General features: G+C 31.1%; 6 protein-coding genes across 9 annotated transcripts; 3 read left to right on the plus strand and 3 right to left on the minus strand.

Annotated features, from left to right (window-relative positions):
- Positions 1–108: 108 nt before the first annotated feature.
- LOC141531351 (cysteine-rich PDZ-binding protein) lies at positions 109–2,917 on the minus strand. Its single transcript, XM_074249116.1, has 2 exons — positions 2,701–2,917; positions 109–1,501 (listed from the first exon to the last, which is right to left on the minus strand). The coding sequence occupies exon 2, from the start codon at positions 1,496–1,498 to the stop codon at positions 1,199–1,201; it is 300 nt and encodes a 99-aa protein (XP_074105217.1). The 5' UTR covers positions 1,499–1,501; positions 2,701–2,917; the 3' UTR covers positions 109–1,198.
- A 137-nt stretch (positions 2,918–3,054) lies between these two features.
- On the plus strand, positions 3,055–7,891 carry Rab40 (RAS oncogene family member Rab40). 2 transcript variants are annotated; one of them, XM_074249046.1, is made up of 4 exons: positions 3,055–3,719; positions 4,503–4,696; positions 4,840–5,062; positions 5,686–7,891. In XM_074249046.1, the coding sequence occupies exons 1-4, from the start codon at positions 3,548–3,550 to the stop codon at positions 5,985–5,987; spliced, it is 891 nt and encodes a 296-aa protein (XP_074105147.1). In that variant the 5' UTR covers positions 3,055–3,547; the 3' UTR covers positions 5,988–7,891. The 2 variants fall into 2 exon arrangements, with proteins under 2 accessions (XP_074105147.1, XP_074105156.1); XM_074249055.1 differs by having other exon boundaries at positions 3,056–3,701.
- Positions 7,892–8,040: 149 nt separating this feature from the next.
- LOC141531323 (uncharacterized) lies at positions 8,041–11,482 on the plus strand. The gene is made up of 3 exons (XM_074249068.1): positions 8,041–8,777; positions 9,225–9,574; positions 9,765–11,482. Exons 1-3 carry the CDS (start codon positions 8,456–8,458, stop codon positions 9,960–9,962), a joined length of 870 nt encoding a protein of 289 aa, XP_074105169.1. The 5' UTR covers positions 8,041–8,455; the 3' UTR covers positions 9,963–11,482.
- Positions 10,274–13,956, minus strand: LOC141531332 (glucose-induced degradation protein 4 homolog). Its single transcript, XM_074249080.1, has 5 exons — positions 13,290–13,956; positions 13,008–13,205; positions 12,763–12,930; positions 11,634–11,866; positions 10,274–11,545 (listed from the first exon to the last, which is right to left on the minus strand). The coding sequence occupies exons 2-5, from the start codon at positions 13,152–13,154 to the stop codon at positions 11,482–11,484; spliced, it is 612 nt and encodes a 203-aa protein (XP_074105181.1). The 5' UTR covers positions 13,155–13,205; positions 13,290–13,956; the 3' UTR covers positions 10,274–11,481.
- A 165-nt stretch (positions 13,957–14,121) lies between these two features.
- Positions 14,122–20,965, plus strand: Nup188 (nuclear pore complex protein Nup188). Its single transcript, XM_074248747.1, has 3 exons — positions 14,122–14,232; positions 14,303–14,513; positions 15,255–20,965. The coding sequence occupies exons 1-3, from the start codon at positions 14,210–14,212 to the stop codon at positions 20,850–20,852; spliced, it is 5,832 nt and encodes a 1,943-aa protein (XP_074104848.1). The 5' UTR covers positions 14,122–14,209; the 3' UTR covers positions 20,853–20,965.
- On the minus strand, positions 20,320–26,014 carry LOC141531250 (uncharacterized). Of its 3 annotated transcripts, XM_074248954.1 has the most exons (7): positions 25,875–26,014; positions 25,181–25,788; positions 24,328–24,463; positions 23,062–24,240; positions 22,517–22,644; positions 22,199–22,424; positions 20,320–20,460 (listed from the first exon to the last, which is right to left on the minus strand). In XM_074248954.1, exons 2-7 carry the CDS (start codon positions 25,288–25,290, stop codon positions 20,446–20,448), a joined length of 1,794 nt encoding a protein of 597 aa, XP_074105055.1. In that variant the 5' UTR covers positions 25,291–25,788; positions 25,875–26,014; the 3' UTR covers positions 20,320–20,445. The 3 variants fall into 3 exon arrangements, with proteins under 3 accessions (XP_074105055.1, XP_074105046.1, XP_074105036.1); XM_074248945.1 differs by lacking the exon at positions 20,320–20,460 and having other exon boundaries at positions 21,031–22,421; XM_074248935.1 differs by lacking the exon at positions 20,320–20,460 and having other exon boundaries at positions 21,031–22,424.
- Positions 26,015–26,090: the final 76 nt, after the last annotated feature.

Consider the following 26,090-nt stretch of genomic DNA (forward strand, 5'->3'; position numbering starts at 1 on the left):
TTGGTTGATTTGTAATAATAGCAATAGTCACTTGATATATTTCATTTTATATTAATATTTTTAAATAATCGTATTTTAATGCAGTATCAAATTACTGTCAATCATAGATAGTTTTCATTTTAGTTTTAGATAACAAAAGTAAGAACAATTATTTAGATTATTTTTAAATGTTATTACTGATGCGTTTATTTATAGATACGCAAATACTGTTTAATTTATGAAAGAAGAAGCTATGTGCCATAAAAAAAAAAAAAAAAAAAAAAAAAAAAAAAAAAAAAAAAAAAATCTATCGTGGCAATTGGTTTCAATAATTTTTCTAATTGACTATTTAATGAAGTAAAAGTTTTATTTAGCACACTAAATTGTCAGTATTGCATTCACTGCTCATTAATATTTATATTTATAATTACATATGCATGTAAACATTTGTTGATTAAGTGGAAAAGCGAAACAATTATATAGATGCTTTGTAAGCATGAATTTTATGGGTAATTAGGATTTTAATTAATCGTAGTATTAATTTATTTTTCAATTTCTTTTAAATTAAATTTTTTTTTTATTAATGTCAATGGTTTAAAATTAATGATAATTAATTGTCTGTTTCGTTTGTAAATTCTTTATTTTCGTAGAATAATTTAAGTTATGGTGCCGCAGAATTATATATATATTTTTTTTAAAGGGATGATAATTATTTTTTTAATAATCTATTCTAACCGTTGATCAATTGTATATATTTATAAAAATACTCAGACTGTATAAATTCATTATAATTATAATAATATTGATAATAGTTGTAATACTTTAGCTGTTGAAAATAATAAAAATAGAAATAAGTAAATATATTTAAATGTAATGGGACAATAGGTACATTTAATAATATCCCCAAAATATTTAAATGTAGAGAATATTTTTTCTAAAAAATGTTTAACAAATTTTAAATAAAAACAAATCAAAATATATTGACAATAATTATTAAGTTATCTTATAAATTATATTAATCAATTGTTATTGAATAATGTAACGTAACATTGTACATTTTTTGTCATAATAGTATACATTGTAAGTAATTACAATTACCATTTATATAACAAAATAAAATTTATCATTTTCACGTCATTCTATCGACTTATTTTTTTTTTAATTAAATTAATTCATTAAAATTGTCATTTTATCTTTATAATTACATAAAGTAAGTAATTTATGTAGAAGATTGCTTGTAGCTTTTAGTGCTCATTAATTTTTTACCACACATGGCGCAAATGGCTTTTTTGTAAGCGCACGACTGACAGTAGTGTGACCCGAGTTGGTGAACTTTTTGCCGACATATCCTGCAGGTTTCGAATTTAGCTGTGTAGGGATTGTATCGTGACTTAGATGACAAAGCTTTGTTTTCTCCTATTTTTCTTCCTCCGCCTTCAACTGTGTTTCGTGCTCCAGATTTCCATGGGTCTGGTGTTGCTACTTTTCCAAGTTTCTTCTCACACTTTTCACAAACCATTTTCTAAAATATTCAAATGAAAAATATTTTAATTACTGGAATTAGTTGAGATCTCATTATCAACATAAATAATTGATTATAAAAGTAGAAATCAGCTGACTTTTTTTATCCTTAAATAAATTAAATTTTAATTAAATAAATTGTATAAATGTGAAAAAAAAAATATTTTTTAAAAATACTTTACGTAATTTTTGTAATTAATTTAAGAAAAATTTTATAATTGTTTATCAAATTAACTATAACAAAAATCTTTAGAAAAAATTTTAATTACGATTATTAATGTAATTTTTTAAAAACAATTTTGTGTAACTAATTAATTTGTCAAATAAAAATGAAAATTAATTGAGCAGATATTTGATAATTTAAAAAATTTTTGTAATAAGTAAATTGTGGCAAAAAAAATTGACGTGTAGAAATTAAAAAAAATTTTTAATCCAAATTTTTAGATAATAGTGAAGTTAGCAGTCAGCTTTTAATTTAAAAAATTTTTTTAATAAATCAATTACAGTAAAAAAATACTTCTAAAAATTTTCACTTGTAATTTTTATTAAATTTTACATGTGAAACTTTTTAATTTAATTTTTTTTATAATAATTTAATTGCTATAAATATCTAAAAAAATTTTCATATCTGTCATTTTTTTGGAACAAATTTATTTGTTAAAAAAAATTAAAAAATGGTGAAGTGACTATGACACTGAAATTGACAGACATTAGAATTTTTTTCAGAATTTTATAACAATTAAAATGACACTGAAGTTGAGAAACATATAATAATTTTTAGAATTTTTTTAACAAACAAATTCTAGCAAGAAAATTTTATTTAAAAATTTAATCTTTGGAATCTTTTTATAAATGGAACATTTTTATAAATAATTTTCTATGCCTAGTTCATTTTTCAAGAAAAATCAAAAAATTGTCAAGTGTCTGCTACTTCAGCCTCATCAATTAAATTGTTGTAAAAAAAAAAAATTAAATAAAAAAATTCCACCTGTAAAAATTGAAGAAAATGATCAGTGATAATTTTTAGAAGCACTTTTAGTATTGTAATTGATTTGTTATGAAAATTTAAATAATTGACAGCTATCAATTTAATATCATCAAATAAAATTAAAAAATTTCTAAATATCAGCTGATTCTAATCATTACAATTTATGTCTTTTATTTTTTTAATCATAAAAAAAATATATAGGTTATACTTACAATAAAATTTTTAAAACTTCCACAAATAAACGTTTAAAAAAAATAAATCAAAATTGTTGTAAAGTTCAATAATTACTCAATAAATAATCAAAAAATATAAATTATAATAAAACACAATTTCAATTGTTGAATAAAAAAATTTTAACAACAATCCTGTATCCTGCTGCAAGTTTTGCGATGTAAAATAATGTAAAATAAAAATAAACATCAACAAGTTTGTCTGCCCCCCACAGGCGAAGCAAACAACTAAAAATTACCCACCGAAGATATTGCGCGCCAACAGAAGTTAAAAATAAACCCTGTATAACAATCTAGTCTGTCCTTGTCGTATTTATTATTAGTATGACTTCTTTATTCGCCTGGAGGTAGTCAGCAGTTTCAGTACACTGTACAGGTCTCTGGACAGTCTTTAGTCTGATGAAAAAAACGACAGACATATAGATAGAGAACAGAATAATCGTAACAACCAATCGTGTAACAACTGAATGAAATGGAATGGCGAGGAATGGGTTATTTTGATGTGATGTGATGTGTGGACAAAAAAATCCAGTGAAGCAGATGTTGAGAAAGTATAAGTAGGGAGTACACATCTTGAGCCCACATTTTTGAGTATTGAGTATCCAGCGATCAGCGATTCAGTACGTAGTTTGTAATTAAAGAGTGCTCTTACTTGGTGCGCTTAGACAAAGGATATGTCCTGGTGTATCGTGTGTCGTCAACCACTTATCGAGGTCATTAAAAAATCAAGAGTATCTGGTAAAAAAAAAAAAAAAAAAAAGTCTCTGGGGGCGACTTTCGCTCAGAGGGTGGCTTGCAGTATGCGTAGGGTTTGTGATATTGGATTATTATGGCTGCGGGTGAGGCTGCCCCAACGAAGCCTCGTCAAGAGAAACAATACGACTATCTTTTAAAGTTCCTTCTGGTTGGAGACAGTGACGTTGGGAAACAAGAAATTCTCAGCGGCCTCGAGGACGGAGCTTCCGAGTCTCCTTTCTGCGGTGGTATATACACATACACATGTATTTATTTCATTGTTGCTCTTTTTATTATTATTATTATTATTATTTTTTTTTTTTTTTTTATTATTATTGATACTGAAGTTAGCGATCAGCTGTCAATTTAAAAAAATTTTTTAACAAATTAATTACAATAAAAAAATGCTTCTAAAAATTTTCACTTGTAATTTTTATTAATTTTCACATGTGAAATTTTTTAATTTAATTGTTATAAAATTCCAAAAAAATTTTTAATATCTGTCATCTTCAGTATTATTAATAATAATAATAATAATAATACTGAAGTTAGCATTCAGCTGTCAATTTTAAAAATTTTTTTAACAAATTAATTATAATAAAAAAATGCTTTTAAAAATTATCACTTGTAATTTTTATTAATTTTCACATGTGAAACTTTTTAATTAAATTTTTTTTTAAATAATTTAATTTCTTTAAAATTTCAAAAAAAATTTTAATATCTGTTAACTTCAGTGTTATTATTATTATTATTATTATATATTATATTATACATATATATTATTATCACTATACCTTTGCCTTTTACCTTGAGGTGACTCGCTCAGCTCCTTTTCCGTTACTTTACTTTTATTCACTTGTATTTCCTTTGGTCATATTCATAAATACATTTACGCATAAAATTCCCACAGCTCGGTGTCATTGTTTACACGTACCACTAGAAAAATCCACCTGTGTCGCATCTATCCGCTGACCTTGCTTCACTTATGATCATTATTTTATTATATATTATAAAAAATAAAAGTATGTAATGTTTTTTTTTTGTTTCAGCGTACAAAACTACCACTATTCTTCTCGATGGGAAGAGAGTCAAGTTACAATTATGGGATACCTCGGGGCAAGGGAGATTTTGTACGATAATTAGATCTTACTCCCGAGGTGCCCAAGGAATACTTTTAGTCTATGATATTACTAATAAATGGTCATTTGATGGGATTGATCGATGGTTAAAAGAAGTCGAAGAGGTATTTTTTAAAAATTTATTTTTAAATTTTAGCTAGTGTAAATTATTGCTTCTCCTTAAAAAAAAAAATAATTATAATTTTAGATTATTAACATGACTTTTTCAAACTTATTTATAAATATATATTTTTTGTATAATGCGCAGCATGCTCCAGGTGTACCAAAAGTATTGGTCGGCAATCGACTTCACCTGGCATTCAAAAGACAAGTAGGAGAGCGAGATGCAGAAATATACGCGGCTAAAAATCATATGGCATTTTTTGAAGTATCGCCTTTGTGCGATTTTAACATAAGGGAAAGTTTTTCGGCGTTATCTCGAATGGCATTACACCGCAATGGCATGGAAAGACTTTGGAGATCGAACAAAGGTATTAAAATAAAAATGATTAATTAATCTATATTATTAAGAGAAGGAGAAAAATTTTAGATCCAGGATAGTCATATGATAAAATCGGTTTTTTTAGTGAAATTTAGTGTTATTGCAAAGGTCTTAATTTGAATTTGTGCCTTTTCAAGATTTCATATTATTCTCACTGATAGTCAATTTATGATGATAGGAATTTAGGCTGCATTCGGAAATACTTCATCTCTAAATACATAGTTAAGAAATGACCTTGTGTCTTGTGAACTATTGACATTTTTAAAGATATAAGCTCATCCTGATGTTACACTCATCAAGAGCTTTCATTTGAGTACCCACATTAATTTTTCATATATTTTATATATTTATATATATGAATATATGAAAAATATATCAAAATGCATGTGGGTACTTAAATGGAAGCTTTTGATCAGTGTAACTTCAAGATGAGCTTATATCTTTAAAAACATCAATATTTAAGAAAGTACAGTACAATTAAAAAAAATCATTATTTAATGAAGCAAAATTTTATTTATTTATAGTTCACAAGTCACGGCAGTCGCATAGTTACTGCAAGGTTGTTAGTATATTTTAATATTTTTTTTTATTTGTTTGTTTGTTGGATTTCAGTTCTCACATTACAAGAGATAGCATGCCGTACGATTGTTGCCAGAACAACGGTTTATGAGATAGACCAATTGCCTTTACCCAAGTCCATTAAATCACACTTAAAGTCGTATGCAATGACGACGACATCGCAATTACGTTGTAATAGATCGCAAAATTCAAGCAAGAGCCTTGGATCTCATCATCGAAAGTTGCGGTTCGTCGGAGCGGGTCACAATGGACTGACAACACCGGGCAATTCACCTGGCAGCATTACTGACTCGCGTTCTAGTTGCGCTGGTCGTAATTCTTGCGCAATATCCTGAGGGTAAAATTTAGCCGACGTTTGGTTTTTAAATTACACAAATACTTTACCAGCGTTTTCCCGTTAAAACATAACATTACGCGACTAAAAATAATCGTAATGATAATAATAATCTTAAAAGAAATTGAAGAAAAAAAAAATGTGACGTGTAAACATTTTTAAATGTATTGGACTGTGTTAGGAATTACATACCCGATATTTGATCTTGAATTGATAAACTAAATTATTCAAAGTATGTTATTTAAATGTTTTAATTAAAATTAAACAGTTTTATCTATTATAAACATAATATTAATTCAAGAATCAAGAAATATTTATCGGATTTTGTGTGAAATGCAGCGTTAATTGCTCACAATAATAATAAAAAAAAAATATACGATGATAATAACAATAATATTAATAATAAAAAATAAATCCAGGCAATAAATAAAAAATGGTAATAAATAAAAACATAATTAAATTACAGGTACTTATATTCTTAACTTTGTTCTTCTCGGCAGTTATTAATCGTTCGATTGCGTCATACTAAAGTTAAAAATAAAACTATAACATTCAGATGCTTTTGCATCTTTGTTAATAACAAAAAAAATATTGTGTGATGTAATTAAATATTAAAATTCGTCCGTTTTTATCAACTAATCGATGTACAACCGTGGAGATAGTACGATTTATTTATAAATGAATAGTAAATTTTCATTATTAATAATATTATTACATGTAAATATTTATATATTACTAATATAATTATTACATATATATTTTAAATGTTAAAGATTTGAATTTGTTAATTAACAAAAATTATTAGAGAGCAAGGCACTGCGTATTAACGCGAAATACTATACTTGTATTTAATGCAATTCTCTATTGACTAGTCTGAAAAATAATCTGAATATTAAAAGTCGAAATTATTAATTTTATTATTTTATTATAATTATCCAAAGTATGAAGTATGTATAGTAATTTATAAATTATCGTAATTTAACTAATCAACTTTTTAAAGTGTACACGTTAAGAAAGGAGGAAAATGATAATAGAAAATTATTTTTTACAATGAATGACTTTGTCAAATTTGTAAATCATATATTCGATAAAAACTTAATTTTTTACACGGTAATAATATTCATAAATACATCATTTTTGAGTAATTAAATAAAATAATTGAATAAAGCGGCTAGAACTTAGACACCGTCCTTTGTATTAATATATTTTCTGCAAACTAAATTTATCAGTCCATTGTACATAATTTTACATAACAATTTATTTCACTGGTTAAAAAAAATTTTTTTTTTTAATTATGATTATATTTATTGTGTAGATATATGTTTGGTAATTATAATCAATAATTGCATTTAAAAAACAAATTAAAATTAGTAATTTGATAAATATTTTAATTATCATTATAAAAAATGTAATGTGATAATGATAATGATCATTTATCATTTTCTATATCCCAAAATAGCCTACAGAAGAAATAATGACTTTTATCCTTTTCAATGGACACAAATCAATCTCAGAATACGATTGTGCCATGGAAAACTCTATTCCGTCTTTACAGATAAAAAGAAAAAAAAAGAGAGAGAGAGAGAGAGAGAGAGAAATGTTGATCTAAGGGTCAAAATATTTTTTGCTCCGATACGACAATTTAAAATATCACGATAAAAATTGTCGAAATTTATTTTTGAAATATTTATTATTGAAATAAAATAAATAATTAATGAAAATGTAGAGATAAATTTACTTGATGAAGAAAGTACGGTAGAGATTTGTGTGTGAGGACTGATAACTAGCAATATACATATATTATTTGTAGTTTCTTTTGGGTGTGTAAATATTATCAAAGCTGTTAACGTTTTGGCATTCCGTATATTAAAATAACTAAATAAAATAAAAAAAAAAAAAAAAAAACGATTAGCTCTACTCGCGTAAGCGTATACAAGATAGAATGAAATTAATAATAAAAAAAAAATCCGGTGTTTACCGAACATATTTTTGTACACTGCGTATAAAGTATGTTACGAAATTTTTCATCTATCATTTAAACCAGCCTTTTCTCCGCACATTTAATTTATTTGTCTAGTATCTATTATACATATTATAAATACATTTTTTAAAAATACAAGGGAGCTATGGTCGGGTCGACTGACGTATTTTAATCATATTCACTGTCAAAAAATAAAATAAAAATGAAAAAAAAAAAAAAAATTACAAGTGTTACTATGTTACTTAGACCAATGATTTAAAATTTGTATGATATTGAATTACACATGTAATATTTATTTTTCTTTAATAATTATATATTATTGCTACTTCTTATTGAATAAATAGTACCATATTCAAATTTTATATGAATTTGTTTTATAGTCGATTATATTTTGTTTTTTCTTTTTATGTTTTTTCTGTTGTCATTTTATTTATAAAGATTTTATATTGTATTGTATATTATATCAGGCATTAAGAAGAAATTTAGACATGTCAAACGTCCAAAAATTTAGTAACGTTAACCAACAAAATAAGGAATCAGGTGATAGTGATTCAGTGCCTCAATCATTGAAAGAAGCTCTGGAATTAATGGACTCGATAAACCGACGTCTGGAAGATTGTGCCATGGAATGGCAGTCAAAAATTTCAAAGCAGCAATGGAAACTTTTGAACGATAAGTCGGCTGTTGACGTCGCTTGGGACCAGTCTTTGCTCGCTCGTACTTACTTTACTGATAAAGTTGCTGATGAAACTTTTCAAAAATTATTAGTACATGCTCGATCATTTATAGAAAATTTTAATATTTTTATAAGTAAGTTTTATTATGTCTTTTTTTTTTAATTTATTAAAATACTAGCTAAATAAAATTTGGCTTTATTAAATAATGACTTTTGTTAAATTGCACTTTATTTTCTTAACTATTGACATTTTTAATGATATAAGCTCATCCCGATGTTCCACTCATCAAGAGCTTTCATTTGAGTACCCACATGCATTTTTATATATTTTTCATATATACATATATGAAATATATATATATATATATATATATATATATATATATATATATATATATATATATATATATATATATATATATATATAATATGTAAATATATGAAAAAATGATGTGGGTACTTAAATGAAAGGTCTTGATGAGTGTAACATCGGGATAAGCATATATCTTTAAAAAGGTCAATAGTTTACAAGATACAAGGTCATCTTTTAATAATATAGATGATTAATAAAATTTTTTCAGCTTTATTGCGAGGAGAACGTTCAATCCCTTTAACTGGAACAAAGGAAGCGCAAATCAACGAAGTACCTTCAGCTAAAAGCGAAAAATCAAACCTAGTCGTTGCGCCGCTAGATCTTTCGCTTCTGGAAGACAAAACTGGACAACAATCTGGGAGACGAAGAAGCAAGAGGCTCGCGGCATTAAATTCAAGCCGGGATGTCCAGCAGTGCTTCGCTGAATTGATAAAAGCAAAAATAGATCTGGACACTAAATTTCTCGGCTTTGAAGCTGTTCTCAATGGACCTAATAGTATAACGATGCCTCCAACGGAGAATGTCTCTTGTTTGTGTCAGATTTGTTCCAATATTTTGGTGATTTCTCTTCAGATAAAAAAAGGGATACAAAAAGTAGCAAGCATCTGATTTTTTTTTTTTTTTTTTTTTTTTTTTTTTTTCAATGTTTAAATAAATAAAAAGATGTTTTCTACTTTCTGTATGATAAAAAAATTAATGATATTTTAAGAATAATACATAAGTTACTAATTGTGAAAGTAAATTCCAGGGAACAGTTATTGACAATGAGAAGATGTTAAAAGACGTAAAGAAGCCAAAGGTCAGAAAAACGAGCGCGAGACCGGCTAGTAAAAGGCTCGTTAAATTCTCGAGAATTTGGAAAAGAAATCACGATAGAAAGCAGTCATTATCTCTTGGTCACATTGACGGGAAATCGATTTCACCGAAGAGTAATAAGGAATGCTGAAGCTGAAGAAATAAAAAAAAATTACATTTTTTATTTATTCAAATTCTGACCCGAAAATTTAATAGATCCTCCTATATCCGTATTTTAATAATAAACGAACAGATATATATTTTGAAATATTTTATAAATATCTTTTTTGTTAAATTAATAATATATAGTAGCACAATTAATATTGATTTACAATAAAATATGAAATATATCTATAGCGATATGTACATATATTACTTTTTTTATAAATAATTATAATTATATTATAAATATTAAACGTAATTAAAATTTTTTTTGTAAGTAATTGTACAGCAACTCTGATATCAGATACACAAATTAATATTTTTATTAAATTTAATTTTTAATTAATTTTTAGTAAGGAAGAAGTTTTATTGAAAATAACCAGTCATAACCGATTGCTTTTTTCTACAACGATTATTAAAGACTAGAAATAATGTCATGTACATTAAAAATATTATCACATAATATTTAAATCTATTGTATGATAAGCAACTTGCTACCAGTGTTGTGTTGTCGTTTTTTAATTTTTTTTTTTTTTTTTTTGTTAATTAAGTACTTTTAATTAGGGCTATCTGAATATCACAATAATTGCTGTATTTCGCAGTAGTTTTTCATCTACGTGGTGTTAATTATTGCAAAAAAAATATGCGCATTACACATATAATAATAATAATAATAATAATAATAATAATAATAATAATGTTATTTAATTTGAGTTCTTAATAATTTATGTATATATATAAAAATTTAATACACAATAGTTTAATAGCGTAAATCAAATTTAAAATTTAACATGAAATAATTCTCTGAGCAAGTACATTCATACATTTATATAAATATTTTTTTAATTTGGCCTACTAATTTATAAATTTTAAACATCGTAAAAAAAAAATATACTCAAAAATATAATATTTAAATTATTTAATAATTAATTAGAGTATTGTAGAAGTTTGTTGTTTAAATGTTAGGTTGATAACAAAATACCAGGTTTTAGTGATAAAGGTACTCTTGCGCTGTTTTTATCTATATAAAATAATTGTTTACTATGTATGTAAATACACAAAAAAATAAATAAGCAAACAGATCCTCACGATTCAAAAATAAACTGAGAATTATAAAATTCAGAAAAATTAATAAATATATTTATAAAGATTAATCAATTTATTAAAATAATAAATTGTCTTACAACGAATAATTGTGTATATAATTATTAATTACAGTAGCGTCGTACGCGTCGAGGCACTAAGTTCCTCATTCATCAATATCACGATTATTAGCTTTATCCAATATAAAAAATAACCAATATAAAAATTAATTATAAATAATAAGTCATTTACAAAAAATAATTTAGTTTTAAAATCTTTAATTTTTAATAAAGTTATGCTTAATAATTTTGCTTTTGAATCTTTATATAAATATTATGAAAAAAATAATGAGATCTGTTTGCTTGAAAAAAAGAAGACAGAAAACTCAAATTTTTGTTGACGTTGCAGTGTCACATGCATCTATTTCACCTGAATTCGTAGATTTGTATACTATGTTCTGGAACGTGTCTCAAATTTAGAGACTGGTACCTGAAAAAAATTATTTTTGAGAACCGTTCTTTTCTTCTTGTGAATTCAATCTCTTTTATAAAGTAAGTAAAAATGATCTAAGACATACCATTCAGAACTTCGATGATAATAATAACCCTCAATAGAGGCAGCAGACTTTTCAAAACAAATATAATAAAATCCAGCGAACGATGCACCGTTTATATCTTTTATTGTATGATCCGGAACTAAAAAGTGTTCCTTCCATCTCATAAAAACAAAATCAGTTCCTTTCAGTGCTTCATAATCAAAAGTGTCAGAGTTGAAAGATTTTGCGTATTGACAAAATGATTCAAATTTACTCTAAAAAAAATTGAAAAATTATTAATTATTAATAACTAGCAAACTTGCAGTCACTATGTGGCTGCCGTGGGTTGTGAACTATAAATAAATAATTTTGCTTGATTAAATAAGGACTTTTGTTAAATTGCACTGTACTTTCTTAAATATTGATATTTTTAAAGATATAAGCTCATCCCGATGTTACACTCATCAAGACCTTTCATTTGAGTACTCACATCAATTTTTCATATATTCATATATATTATATATATGTATATATGAAAAATATATAAAAATACATGTGGGTACTCAAATGAAAGATCTTGATGAGTGTTACATCAGGATGAGCTTATCTCTATTATAAAATAGAGATGGATATATGAGGCATCAATTTATTCGTGATGTGATTGGTCGAATATATCATAAACATGAAAATATATGCAAACACTATATTTAGGCGCGCGCAAATTTTAATTCTAGTCCTCTTCTAAAAAGTTGATGGCCGGATGTCGTATCGTTTTACGTCACTTCTGTGACCATTTTATTCGGTTGTTGATTGGTCGACTGAGATAGTGGCGGGATTTTTAAATGATTGAAGGCGAGCGAAGCGAGCGTGTTATATCTAGTATCTTTAAAAATGTCAACAATTCACAAGATACAATGTCATTTCTTATTTAAATATCTGTAGATGGAGCATTTTCAAATGCAGCCTAAATACTTATCATCATCAATTGACTATTGGTGAGAATGACATGAAACCTTGAAAAGGCACAACTCCAGTTTAAGACTTTTTTAACGATACCAAATTTAACCATAAAAACCTATTTTATCATATAAATACACTGGCGACAAAATTTTTTTATTCTCTTGATAATATAGATAATAATTTTGAATAAAAAAATATTTAAAATAAATACCCAATGTTTTTTATCAACGTCTTCATCGGCGTCCCACTTTCTGGTAAGAAATGGGTATTTTTTCGAAATAATTTCTCCGTCAAAGAATGTCGTCAGTGTGGGAAACTCTTCCGTTAGACCTTTTATTTTCAGGTATCCGCATAAGTAGCTATTTTCTTCATCTACGTGCTAAAAAAATAAATAATAATAAGACAAAGTACTTATTTATAAACATCAACATATATGTTTATTTATATAACACTAACCTGCAAAACTACTTCGACGTCGTAGCTGTTGCCTTTAGACTTCTGGGAGCCTTGGAACCGAGATCCATTATACAGGAGAGACTTGGTGACTCCTGGTTGTTTTGAATTAGCAGGCGGCGGTGGGACAACATCAACTTTAACCGGCATCCTCTCCGTCTCGAGTTAGTTACTCTAGACTCTGTCTGCCAGTGAATGAATCTGCATCACAATTGTCTGTCAGCAGCAGGTTGTCGCTTCGTTTTAATATGGAAGGCTTCTTGATAAATATATTACTACTATTACCAATGATTCTATTTATGTAATTTCGACGAAGATTATATTAATCTTGGTTATAAATATTTACACTGGAATGAATTATTGTCCGTAAGTTTTTTTTTTTTAATAGTAAATACTGCCACTCCCAAATAACTTTTATAAATATATATACAGCAATAATCCCAGAAGATAAATGTCCAGATTTATTATCGACACTGTAATAATGTCCTGTAAAATACTTCACCCTTTTAGTTAAAATAATATATTTATTATTTTTCCACGTGAATATAATGACAAAGTCTTTATAAAGTTTTTAAATCCAATAAAAACTAAATCACAAAAATTGATGCTGAATATTTTACGTAAAACTGATGATCAAAAGGTCGTTGTGATCATGATGGTGCTCTGAAAAAGTTACATACCGGATGTTCACATTGGTTTTTGCTCGTAATTTCTCGAAATTATATTCTGTCTGAAAACTATGGCGGATATTTGCACTAAAATTTCAAGCTTTATCTGCGCAATTTATTATTTTGATTTATTTAATTAGTCTTCACTGACAATTTTATTTTTTACATTTGAATAATATTTTTTTTTTTAGTCAAAAGACATTGGTTTCTTAATAAAATATTTTGAATTCGTCGTTATTAGTTTTACTAAATACCAATGACAAAAATATGAACGTGTCTGACAAAAGAGAAGCCATTAAAAATAAAAAATACGGGAGACAATGTAAAAAAAACCATTTACAGTGGCGCCTTTTTATTTTTTTATGTCACTAATTATTATTACCAACCTACTGATGGTAAGAACACTGCAATTTTGAAATAGTCAGGTTAGAACGTCCCGCTTAATTTTATACACAACCTCAAAAGTGTAACCGTTGAAAAACAAGTATTATTTTTTTCATTCAAATTTATTTATGTTGAAATAATTATTTTTATAAAATGGAACCTTTGGGAAATGTACCGTAAGTATTATTTATAATTAAAAATAAAAAGTTTTTATTTAAACAATTTAGTTACAATGACATTTTACAGCTATTGCAAGGGTTTGTGGTCAGTTATTTCTAGCACGACAAGTCGTTGCGAAAAAGCACTTGTCATTGAAGAAATTAAAAATGCCACTGAATTATTAAAAGAAGGTCTTATATTTTTTAAACCCTTTACCGAAGTCTCCTTGGAGAAAGTTCAGAAGTCTAACCCCGGACCCCGAATGCTTGATCTTGTGTCCAAGCTTGCATCTTTTCTGGTAAGTAAACCCTGAAATTTTAATCAAAACACAAAAGTAATTCAAAATGACATTGAAGTTAGCAGTCACTTGACAATTTTTTAATTTTATTTAACAAACAATGATCATAAAGTTAACCGACATCTAAAAAATTATGAAAATTAATTAAGCAGATATTTAATAATTTTAATAATTTTTCTAATAAATAAATTACTGCATTAAAAAAATTAAAAAAAAAAAAAAAATGGACATTTAGAAATTTTACTAAATTAAAAATGCAATTTTTTTAAAATCATTTTTCGGAACAAATTTTTTTGTTGAATAAAATTAAAAAATGGTCAAATGACAGCTAACTTTAATATCATAGAAAATTTTAAAAATTACACATGCAATTTTTTAAAAATGTTTTTTTGTTATAATAAAACAATTTATTTTTAAAAAATTGCATATTTAATTTCTTTGAATTTCTACACAATAAAAAATTTTACGTCAATGCGTCAAAAAATTTTGTGTTAAAAATTTTTATGTTAAATATTTAACACTTTTTTGTATTAATTTAACACAATCAATGTTAAATTTACACACAAAAGTGTTAAATATTTAACACAAAATTTTTTGACGCAATGACGGAAAATTTTTTACTGTGTACTTGTCAATTTTTATTTGTCAAAAATATTATTAAAATAATCAAACATCTGCAAAATTAATTTTAATAAATTCAAAAAGTAATTCTAAAAATATAATTAATTAATTTTATAACAGAATTTAGATGCAACAATTGCCTGGGACTTGACTCTTAACTACATGATCTACGAGTACAGAAACAGTGGCGAGACATTTGCATCCCACCTTGCGGATATAACCTCCATGAAAATTTTGATCGAAGATATCTGGACATTTTACTATTCTGAGCGAATAACATTGATAAAATGTCTAAAACTTATAATCGAGTACAGAGACAACAAGAGACATCCTTATCAAGCAGAATTTTCCGAGTTTTTTAAAAAAGCGTCTTTGGAATCAGTGCTGGAGTCATCGCTGAAGCAAATAGACCGCCTCAAGTCAGCTAGTATCGCCAACAGATCTCATCTTCTCACGGATGATCATCTTCACAAGTTATACAACAGCACCCTGGTGGAGATGCGTGAGTTGCTCCACATAGTTACTATGTTATTAGACACTGTCCAGCCTAGTGATTTTCAGAATATCTATGAAAGCGTTTGCGGCGAGCCACGACGTCTGGCAGGGACAAAGAGCCACGAGGACAAGGAAAAAATAATAAGACAGCTCGAAGAAATTCGCCACTGTCAAATCGCTTTATTTGTTGTAGCTCTGGATGTAACCAAGCGATACGAAAACAGCGCGAATAGTGACGAGGTGTATAATTGGGTTGAAAGGCTCAGAGATAATATTAAAGAATTAGTCGAGCCGAAATTTCGTCGAGACAGTTCACCAGAGGATGGTCCGCTGTTGCTAGTTTGGATGCTGGTAAATTTTGCAGTAGAGCCTGAAAATTCTGATTTATTAAATCGTTTTAGACCTTGTGGAGTTCGAGCTGTCCAGCTGGATGTCTTCCGAACGCTTCAAAGTGTCCTGGACAGCGAAGTTATCGGTGAATCGACGCGGTATGCGCAGGTAGTACGCTTAAGTATCTACAATCTTTTATCATTATTGTGCTCGTTTGTCGACGAGGACAGACTCAGCAATTTTGAAGGAATTTTCGACGTTGTCGCAGCGATATTACGCTACCCTGAAACAGCTACGGAATTTTGGAACGATAGAAATGAAGAAGGCGGTCTATGGCCGCTTTTTCATCGAGCAGTATCGCTGTTCCCGTACCGATTTGAACCACTAACGCGGATTGCTACTGGACTGGCCAACGCCTCATTGTCCAGTGCTAAAAAAATAGCTGCTAAATTAGAGGAACTGGACTCTGTGACTCTAGAAGAGCCGGTTCATCGTAACTTTAATCCTAACGCTGGCCCCAGACAGCCATACCGACCTTACGAGAAAGAGTGTACTCTCCATCGCAACGAATTCACCATTCCTGATAACTGCGAGCGAATTGTTCTGGACAGCGACAAGGAAATAATTTTATGGCGGACCAAGTCAAGGTACGGTGACGCGTTTCATTATAAAATTGAACAGCTGTTTTATTATGCCGGGAGCGGAATAATGAATGTTGTAAATCAGCAGACAAGTTTGCCGGAGCACGTAACCTTGGGATTTACTTTACTGGAAGCTCTGCTGGCATCTGATGTAGACTTACCTCTAGGAATGGTGATCCCGACTGAATTAAGCCTGGAAGTAATTAATAGATTCTGTCATTCAATTCTACCTAGAAGCTTGTATCGACTTGTCGCAGCGTGTTGTCGAGTTACGTCAAAACTAGCTCTAAAATACCCTGACGAAATTTTCACACGAATGCGCGTTGGAATTTACCCGAAGTTCAACGACTGGTATCAAGATATCAAAGAACTTGCTCGGGCATTTTCCTTTGATGGAGGTCTCGTGGCGTCTTGGTTGTCTGGTATTGAAACTATCGAGCATCGTTATCCGATTCTCAACGCCTACTTGGACACTTTGTACAATTATTTAGTGTCAAAACACAGCGAGGAGGCGATGTACAACATGGAAATCCCCGGTATGGTATTTTTACTCCAAGGAGTTTTGCCGAAATTAGACTCTTGGTACTTTACCTCCGAGACAGAGCGAATTGAACTGTGGCTCAAATCAATGTCCTGCATTCACCACGCGCTTGATGTAAATCTGCCGACAAACGATCCAAGAAAGAAGCTTCAGCTGGTCGTTGCTTACAGCCTTCTTTACTTGGAGCCTCGCCATGCATTGCTAAAGCTCGTGAGAACTGGAGAAAGAAACCTGAGGAACCAAATGATGAACGAGTCCGACTGGATCAGCGGAAAAGGGTTCAAAGTTATCGAGAGTGTAAGGCTAGCTCTTTCGTTGGTAAACCGGCTTTTGATGTTCAGACAGAGTCTAGGTCTCAGTGACGATGAACGATCACCTCTGGAAGTAGCTCTTTACACTTCGCCATCGCTTCCCACTGGATTGCTAATTGTACCGACGATAGTTAATTACTTATACGTTGAGTTCAGTCCGTCTTTGCAAGCAATGGCGGTCAGTTTGTTGAAAAAGTTTGCTCAAGGATTTTCCATGTCGCTTTTGGTCTGCATGGGCATGGACGGAACGTCGATTCGGGTGACTTTTGCCTCGCGTCTGATGTCTCCGACTTGCTCAGCAAAAGTAAAGGTCGCAATATTGGAGCTAGTAGCAGTTTGTTTGGAGCGACAACCAGGATTGACGGAAGCTCTGTTCAATATCATGCATCAAGCGGAACAGAAACGAATGTTTCCTAAATCTGCTGACCAATTTTTAACCGAAGGCTGCAGTCACTTCATTGAACTCTACTTGGAAAGAATTTCTAAAGAAAAGGAAATTGTTTATGACAAACTCTATGATAATACAATGAATTTAATCCGCGCAATTTGGTATAACCGCAACACAATTCTTGTTAATTATTTCAGAAAACGTGAAAAGTTTTGGAACCAAATGTTTGCTCCGCTGTTCAGGCCGCTGGTTTCTGGGTCTCGAGGCTACGCTTATCTCATCGACATTGCAACACTTGAGTTGTTTGAATCAGGGCCTCCGTTGTTGGCTGAGAATGACTTTACCAAAAATTTAGAGATATTTTTGTACAAAGACAACCACTGGGAGCGATTCATCGAGTATATTTTAGCAAACCCTGCCAGTGCAATGGAGACTGACTCGAAGATTGATGAAGACAACGGCAGTACCAACGAGTCTCCGTTGTATGAAGCGAATATCGAAGCTTGGTATCATTTTATAGTTACTTTAACCGACAACAAAGTATCCAGTGAACTGATGATTCAGATGGAAGCCTCTAGAGTTCAGTTTATGATGCGATACACCCTGGACTCGCTGTCATTAAGAATAAAACGGACTAAAACAATCGGTGATGCCAGAATAACAATGCTGCTCGCTTCTCTGGCGCTTCGATGTGTCTTCACCTGGAAGCTGAAGTGCGTCGACGAACAACAAGCTTTTATTTCGCGAATCGTACAATTAATGGAAGATATTTTCCACTCTTACGACAATTACGGTGCAGGTTTGAGAAGAATATTGGTGTCTTTATTGCTCGGATGCATCCAGCTGGTGAAGGGTGCAATGGCTGAAGACAAAGCTAGCTTGGAATACCTATTAACTCAATCATGTTTACTGTCTAATATCGAACTGCGTAAGCTCAGCGACGCTGTCAAAAAAACCCAAGAGGTTCAAGCAGCCAGCGGCAACACCAAGCACGTAGTTGAAGAAGAAAACGACATAATTGACGGAAAATTATCGTCAGATTCAACAAAGTCGACTCATACCTCAACACCTGCGACCTTGACAATCAGCATGGTCACCCAGTTATTGCAGTGCATTAATCAACAAGACCCATTGAAGTACGGGAACAGATCAGTTTGTCTTCATCTTCGTCAACTGGCTCCAGATCTTATGAACTGTCTGAGTACTTGTCTTCAAAGTCACCGTTACGTCGGTTTTAGTCGCGCAGGGCTTGAATTATTGGGGATGCTTGCAAGATCAACGACCTACAACCCTCCACCGCGGCCTATCGACGAGCAAGAGGCAATCGCGAAGCTCTGGCTGGCTCTAGTTCCTCCGGAGAGTCTCAGAAACAGCATGCTTGAGTGTCTCTACGACGACCGGACGTGTCAAGGCCAGTGGAGGTGCCAGGATTGGTGGATGATTTACACTCTAGGCCTGGAGTTTATCACGGGACTGATAATGAGCAGTATTGGGTTTGGTGGTCAGTCGTCTTGTCAGTCGACCTACGTAACGTCAGTGGTGATATTTTTGGGCTCGCATGAAAATCAATTGACTGAAGTGGCAACTCTACTGAGACACACCGCGGACCCACGGGCCATTGATCTTGTCCAATCGCTGGTTGCTCTGATATCTGCTCTGACAATGCGAACTTCTGTTTGGGAAATGATACAACCAAGTGTACGTGAAGGTCTTATGAATTGTATGTATTTAATTTATGACAGTACAGTTAATTTATTATTACGTCCGAGGATACTTAAATTTATAATTGACGGTGTGAGTGTAGAAAGTGCTGAAGATCTTCATTGGTGTGATGAAAAATTACCGAGTAATGAACTTAAATTAGTCGTTAATAAATTGATTGTCATTAATTGGTGGTGCGCACAATGTTTCGTGCGATTTTCTCCACGACTTAACGCTTTGGTAGACACTATTTACACCCAAAACTTTTGGCACACACCACTTGCTGAAATAAACTTTGGCCCACCTCAGATGTCTATTAATTCTGGGCCAAGTTTGACTTACGGTACAATAATCAGTTCAACTCAGCTGTTTACTCAAGCTCTCAATGTACATCTTGCTATTAATTCTTCACCAGTAAGTGGAACAACCATTCAAAGAACACCCTCCAAGGATGGTATGGACTCTGCGAAACGTGAGTGGGAACGTTCAACCCCGGAATATCCAAGGAAAATTCATCCCAAGGATCTGAGATGTGTTTTAAATGTCTCCGGACCGGCTCATGCGTATTTTGATCACTCAGGGTACGCGTCCAGTCACGGATTACTTGGCAATCCGCGACTTCTCAGGCGCCCGTATGATCCTCTAATTTGTGAAAACACTATTCTCTCACGAACAACGCCGTTCTCTCATCACACCAGCAGACACGTGTCCAAAAATGGAATTCAAGGTGCTCAAAATCAAAGCGTTAATGTTGGACAGTCCATTAGGGTTGACGCAAATCCCTGGTTTGACTCGATGGATAAAAACAACTCACGGCTTGCCTTAGAAATAAATCTTGTTTTGGTTCTCTGTCAGACATTGGAAGGTGTAAAGAGCCCGAGACTTGCACTGAGAGATCGTCAGCTTATTGCCCGTGAAACTGCAAATGAGATTGGGATGTTCTTTGATTTTCTCGAGCAACGAGCGTCTGGATTAAGCGATTGGGATATTCAGGGTGCTTTAGTTGGTGTTGGTATGAACGAAGCGTCTGTGAAAATTATTAAGCCACCAGTGAATGTGTTAACGATTAATGCTGAACTCAGTGATCAAAGCACGATTAATAAAGCTCCTGTTAATGCTATTGAATATAATCCTGGTGAGGGTACGTCAAGTGATGATACTTCACAAGAAAAAAAGGAAGTACGTCTTGATGATAACATTGTTTCAACTGGCTGTTATAATATTAGTTCATATAAAATTAAATTTTTGTCATTACTTGGGAAGCTTTTTAAATCTACGTTAGAATCACTTGATTCTGCACAATACGGATAATTTATCTACTTTAATTAATGTATTATGTTATTTTTTTTTTTTTTTCAATCATCAAAAAATAAATTTGTACATCTTGATATAATTAAACTTTGACTAAATAAAGGAATGTTTAATACAGGAAGGTGAATTATTTTTACAAATCAAATAATCCGATTTTTATCTTTCGTGCTAGACGTAATTTATCTAATATTCAATTATTATTATTATTATTTTTTTTTTTATACGATACAGTAGAAAAATATAATTCGAAGTGCTAAAGAATATCATGCTTTACATCTTCACATTGCCGTAGCTCTGTTTAATTTTAATTTAACTTTTTTTTTTTTATGTTAATTAATGATTGTTTAATAAAATTTGTATTAAAATGGCGGTAATTTACTAGCAACAGTAAGGTTGCGGTAAACTAGTCAGATCGATAACATTTTGAATTATCAAAAATCTAGAAAATTTTTAATTCCGCTACATTAAAAATTTATAAAATACATTAGCTTAAATAGAATATCAGCCAAAAAACAATTTTGTAAATTATAAAACACCGAGATCTTGAATATAGATAAATAAAAATCTTATATTCCTCAAAAGTTAAAATTAATTTAATTTCGGCCGAAAATTACTCATCCAAATAATTATATATTTACATTTTTCGGCTAAATGAGTATTCGTCTGTTCATTCATTTTGGCGTAAAAATTTTCGTTGTTATTTTTTTTAATTTATTAAGACTTTGTGACTTTAAAAGATTCTATTAATATAGCTTAAATTTTTTCCTCTATTCAACATTATATTTTTTGAAATTTAAAAATTTGTAAAATTAATTATTTTAAATTACATTTTATATAACTTTCCTAGTTTTAGTAATTTATTAATTCGGAATATTGTCAGTCTGACTAGTTGTCTGCAACCCCAACAGTAATATATCGTCCTAATGATGATTTGTGAACAATGAATTAGTGTAGCGATTTATTGTTTATTATGTGTAAAAAGAATGAAAGTATTGTTTGTAAAATAAACGACAATGGCAACGGCTGAGAGGTAATGATAGTCCACGAGTAAATGGATTATCCAACAATTAAAAGCATGTAAATGACAAATGCTAAGGCGGCAAGTGTGGCAGAACGTTGTCTGATGACGGTGGCAAAGGTGGCGGATAGTCATGAGATGATTCGTGATTTTGAGGACCAGTAGGAGGTGGGTTTGGCTGAGTTACCATGGGTGTAGACAGAACATTTGATGAAACGTTTGAAGTCGACGACGATGACGATGACAGAGGTGCTGTTGATGACGGGCTCGAGGAAATTAAAGGTGGAGGAGCGGGAGGAGGTAAAAGCGACGACGTGGCTGACGTTACCGTGGCTGATACGGAGTCCGTACTATTGGCATCACCCAGAGGGTCCTCACTCGTGGCGCCGTCCCACGACTCCGTTGACTTTCCTCCCTCGTTATGATTGTTTGTCATGTTAGGATTCCCTCGCTGTCGCTTCGCGTCGCCGTGGATCAAACAGTTTACGTTCGGCGAGCTGCTTCGGTCCCGAACTCCCTCTTGCTCCTCCAAAAATCTGTCCATATAGTCTCTGCTTGCGGTTTTATGAAAATAAATTAAGTTAACTAGCTGTTTTATTTTTTATTTTAATTACTAATTTTTTTTTATTGTATGATAAATACTCACGTGATACCTGGGTGCAGAGCGTATTTTTTCTTTTCTAATCGTGCTTTGTAGGTGAATATATCATGTCTTTCGGTTTTCTTCCATAAATAATAAAATTGAACAAGTTCACCAACAGATCTTGTTCTTACCTAAAAAAAAAAAAATTCATATAATATATTTTATTTCATGATATTGAAATTCAAAGAGATCTGATAATTTTGAAAAATTTTTCAACTAATAAATTAGAACAAGAAAAATTTATTTAAAAAATTTCATCTTTAGAAGTTCTAAAAAATTATTATTGTAATTTTTTAAAAATAATTTATTAGTCAAGAAAAATAAAAAAATTTTCAAGTCTGCCAATTTCAATGTCATTTTATTTATTTGAATATTGTAATACTAAAGTTAGCCGACGTTTTTAATTTTTTTTTAATAATTAAATTAGAACAAAAAAATATTTCTTTAAAATTGCAATTACGGTTTTTGAAGTTTTTTTACAAATGAAACTTTTTTTTATTTTTTTGTAATAATTTTTTCAATAAAAAAAATTCTAAAAAAAAAAGTACCTTATTTTTCTGAATAAGATGAAAATCTTTCCCGTAAGCTCTTAGCCCAGACTCAAAGTTATGACATTCTTCTTCAGACCAAAGACTAATCGCATCTGTCGGAGGTAATACATTCATTCTCCGTCTTCTGAGCGCTTCATCTAGATTATACCCACATTGAAGCAACAAATACAGAGCTTGTTCATCATCCCGAATATGAGCACCAGCCGGTATAGAGTTTACTTTATTCGTGGGTAATTGAGCGCGTTCAAGAAACTCTTCAGTCGCGTCCTCTGGTATATAAGTAGGGTTCCAAAGAATTTTGTCTTCGTTTTCATAGGGTAGAGCATCATCGTAGCGACAGAGACCTTCGGGAATGGTAGCCTGGTAATCACTACCAACCATAATGGTCTTCTTCCACTCCTCTTCATCGGGACTATAATCACAATCGTCATCCTCTTCCTCGCTCTGGGGACGTGAGACGCTGCGAAGAAGCCTTGATGAGCCACCACCAACATCACCACTTCCAACGCTACTGACTCCAACTTCCCTTGGCACTCCAGTGCCCTCGCCTTCCTCGTCATCATCCTCTTCTTCGTCTTCTTCGTCATCGTCGTCTTCTTCATCAACAGGTCTACCAGCGCCATTGTCGTTATCATCGCCTCCACCACTGTGCGCATTATTCCCCGGCTCTCCACCACCTTCTCCATCAGGTGGAGCGTCTCCTCCGGGACCACTAACTAGACCGTCTCCCGCGTCTCTATTGACATTTCCATAAGAGACGCCACAAAATCCGTCATCCCTGTGTCTATCTCCGGTAGTTCCCGAATGACGAGCGTTAGTCGCCTTCGCGCCTATTTCATTCAACCGCTCGGCTTCTTTTTTTTTCACCATTTCGGTGTAGAACTGTCGAAGACTAGGCTGTGATTTATTGGCTATTTTTCGTCTCACATTGGCATCCTCGTCATCGTCTTCGTCATCTTCATCATCGTCTCCATCATCTTCATCTTCATCGTCTTCTTCCTCGTCATCAAAGTCCTCGGCGTCGTTTTCTCCCGCTTTTTCCGAGGAATTCAATCCGGACTCTGGTTCATCGCCATCTCGAATCAGTATCAGCTGATCAGAACTATTTGAATTGTCTGTTGAAGTATGGCTGTAGCCATACTTTGCCAGTAACTCTTTCAACGGCATATCTCCTTCCTAAAATGATTTAAAAAAAAAAAAATTATCATTTTTTACAATCGTCAGATTAATTTTTTTTTTTTTTATAATTAACATTCAACTGACTTTTTGTAAATTTGACAGTTCATTATGAGAATCTTCACTTCCTTCCATAGCCTCTTCTTCATCTAGAGTTCGTTCGTCGTCAAAATCGTTCATTATCAGGTCCGACGAAAGACCTAATTCGTAAGTACGATCCGATCTAAAATTAATAAATAAAAAAAAAAAAAATTGTTATGATACTCAAGACAGCAGACATCTGATTATTTAAATTTAGATGCTTTTATACTTTACAACTTTTGCATCTCTCATAAAACTATTTTAACTATTTAACTTAACTAAAAATGTTAATATTACTTATGTTTTTGACAATATACAAGTGTAATTTTTCCTATATGACTCTTAGCGAGATCTATTTAGTATAGCCAGCTAAGAAAAATTAATATTATTTATTATAATTATTTCATAGTTTTTTTTTTTTAATAACACTGAAGTTGACAGACATTAAAAATTTTTTTAGAATTTTGTAGCAATTAAATTATTAAAAAAAAAATTTAATTAAAAACTTTCACATGCAAAAATTAATGAAAATTACAAGTGAAAATTTTTAGAAATATTTTTTTATTGTAATTGATTTGTTAAAAAAATTTTTTAAATTAACAGCTGACCGCTAACTTCAGTATTATTTTTTTTATTGAATTTTTTATTGTTTAGGAATATTCCTTGTAGATTTTATTTGTGATAAATAAAAACTACTTTTAAAAAAAAAAAAAAAATCTGATTATTTAAAAACCAAAAATAACAGATAAGAAATAAAAATAAATACATGCAAAAAAACTTTAAAAAAAAAAAAAAATGCCATCTCCAGTATCACTAAACAATAACTAAAGCTAAAAACTTGTATCCCAAGCTAGAGTACCTTTTGGAGCATCCATTGCCTGTCATTCTTCTGGTAATTGTCCTTCCAACATTCGGAGCGCCAGTACCACTGGCTGTGTTTGCTCTCGGCGACCTGGAGTCTTGGAGCATCTTGTGGATAACAAATCACAGCGTCATTAAACAGCAGCTGTTTGTCACCCACAAACATATCAAAACAGAACGTTATTATTCACAATACAGTGTCGTCTCTCTGACAGAGTTTTCCGCGTTAAAGTATCTCCAGGTTGCAAACAAAAAATTTCACCACTCAGCACTTAGTCCACAAAGCTCTTCTGGGTTCATCAGTGCCTCTCAAGATTAAAAATTATCTCAAAAGTTGGTGTATGTATATAATTGCAACGCGCGGGGAACGCTAGTGCATCGATTCATCGCGCTTCTTATTACAGTTACACACAACATACAATATACATACACAATAAATTTAGCGATGCAAAAGCATCGATAAATGGCGTAATCTAGAGACAATACTCCCGGAGTGTTTCTCGGCTTCCCCGACGAGCGCTCTCCAGTCGGCGAGTCCGCCAATCGCTTTCCTCAGAATGTATTACACAAAACACTCGACCTACCATTAATCACCAGATATTTCATCTAAAATTACGGTAAAAAATATCATTAGCCAGATGAATGTAAATGATAAAAAATAAATTAATTTTTTTTTATCACCAAAAGCTTACCTGGGTTACCTGACTTGACACCTAGCGTAAATGGCGGTCAACAATGTACATAATAGTCGAATATAATATGAATAAAATCAGCAGCAGCTTTTTCTGGCTCTCTCTCCACTTGCTTGGTTATTTCCATCGCTCCGTCTTCGTCTCTGCTGACTAATTCAACATTAATCCAAAAGAGTACGTTGCTGTATTTTATTTAAGTCATGCTTGCTGCTTCTA

Source organism: Cotesia typhae, unplaced genomic scaffold (assembly GCF_013202065.1).
Source record: "Cotesia typhae breed Kobodo isofemale line unplaced genomic scaffold, CoteBio_Ctyphae contig_119, whole genome shotgun sequence".
Taxonomy (NCBI): Eukaryota; Metazoa; Arthropoda; class Insecta; order Hymenoptera; family Braconidae; genus Cotesia; species Cotesia typhae.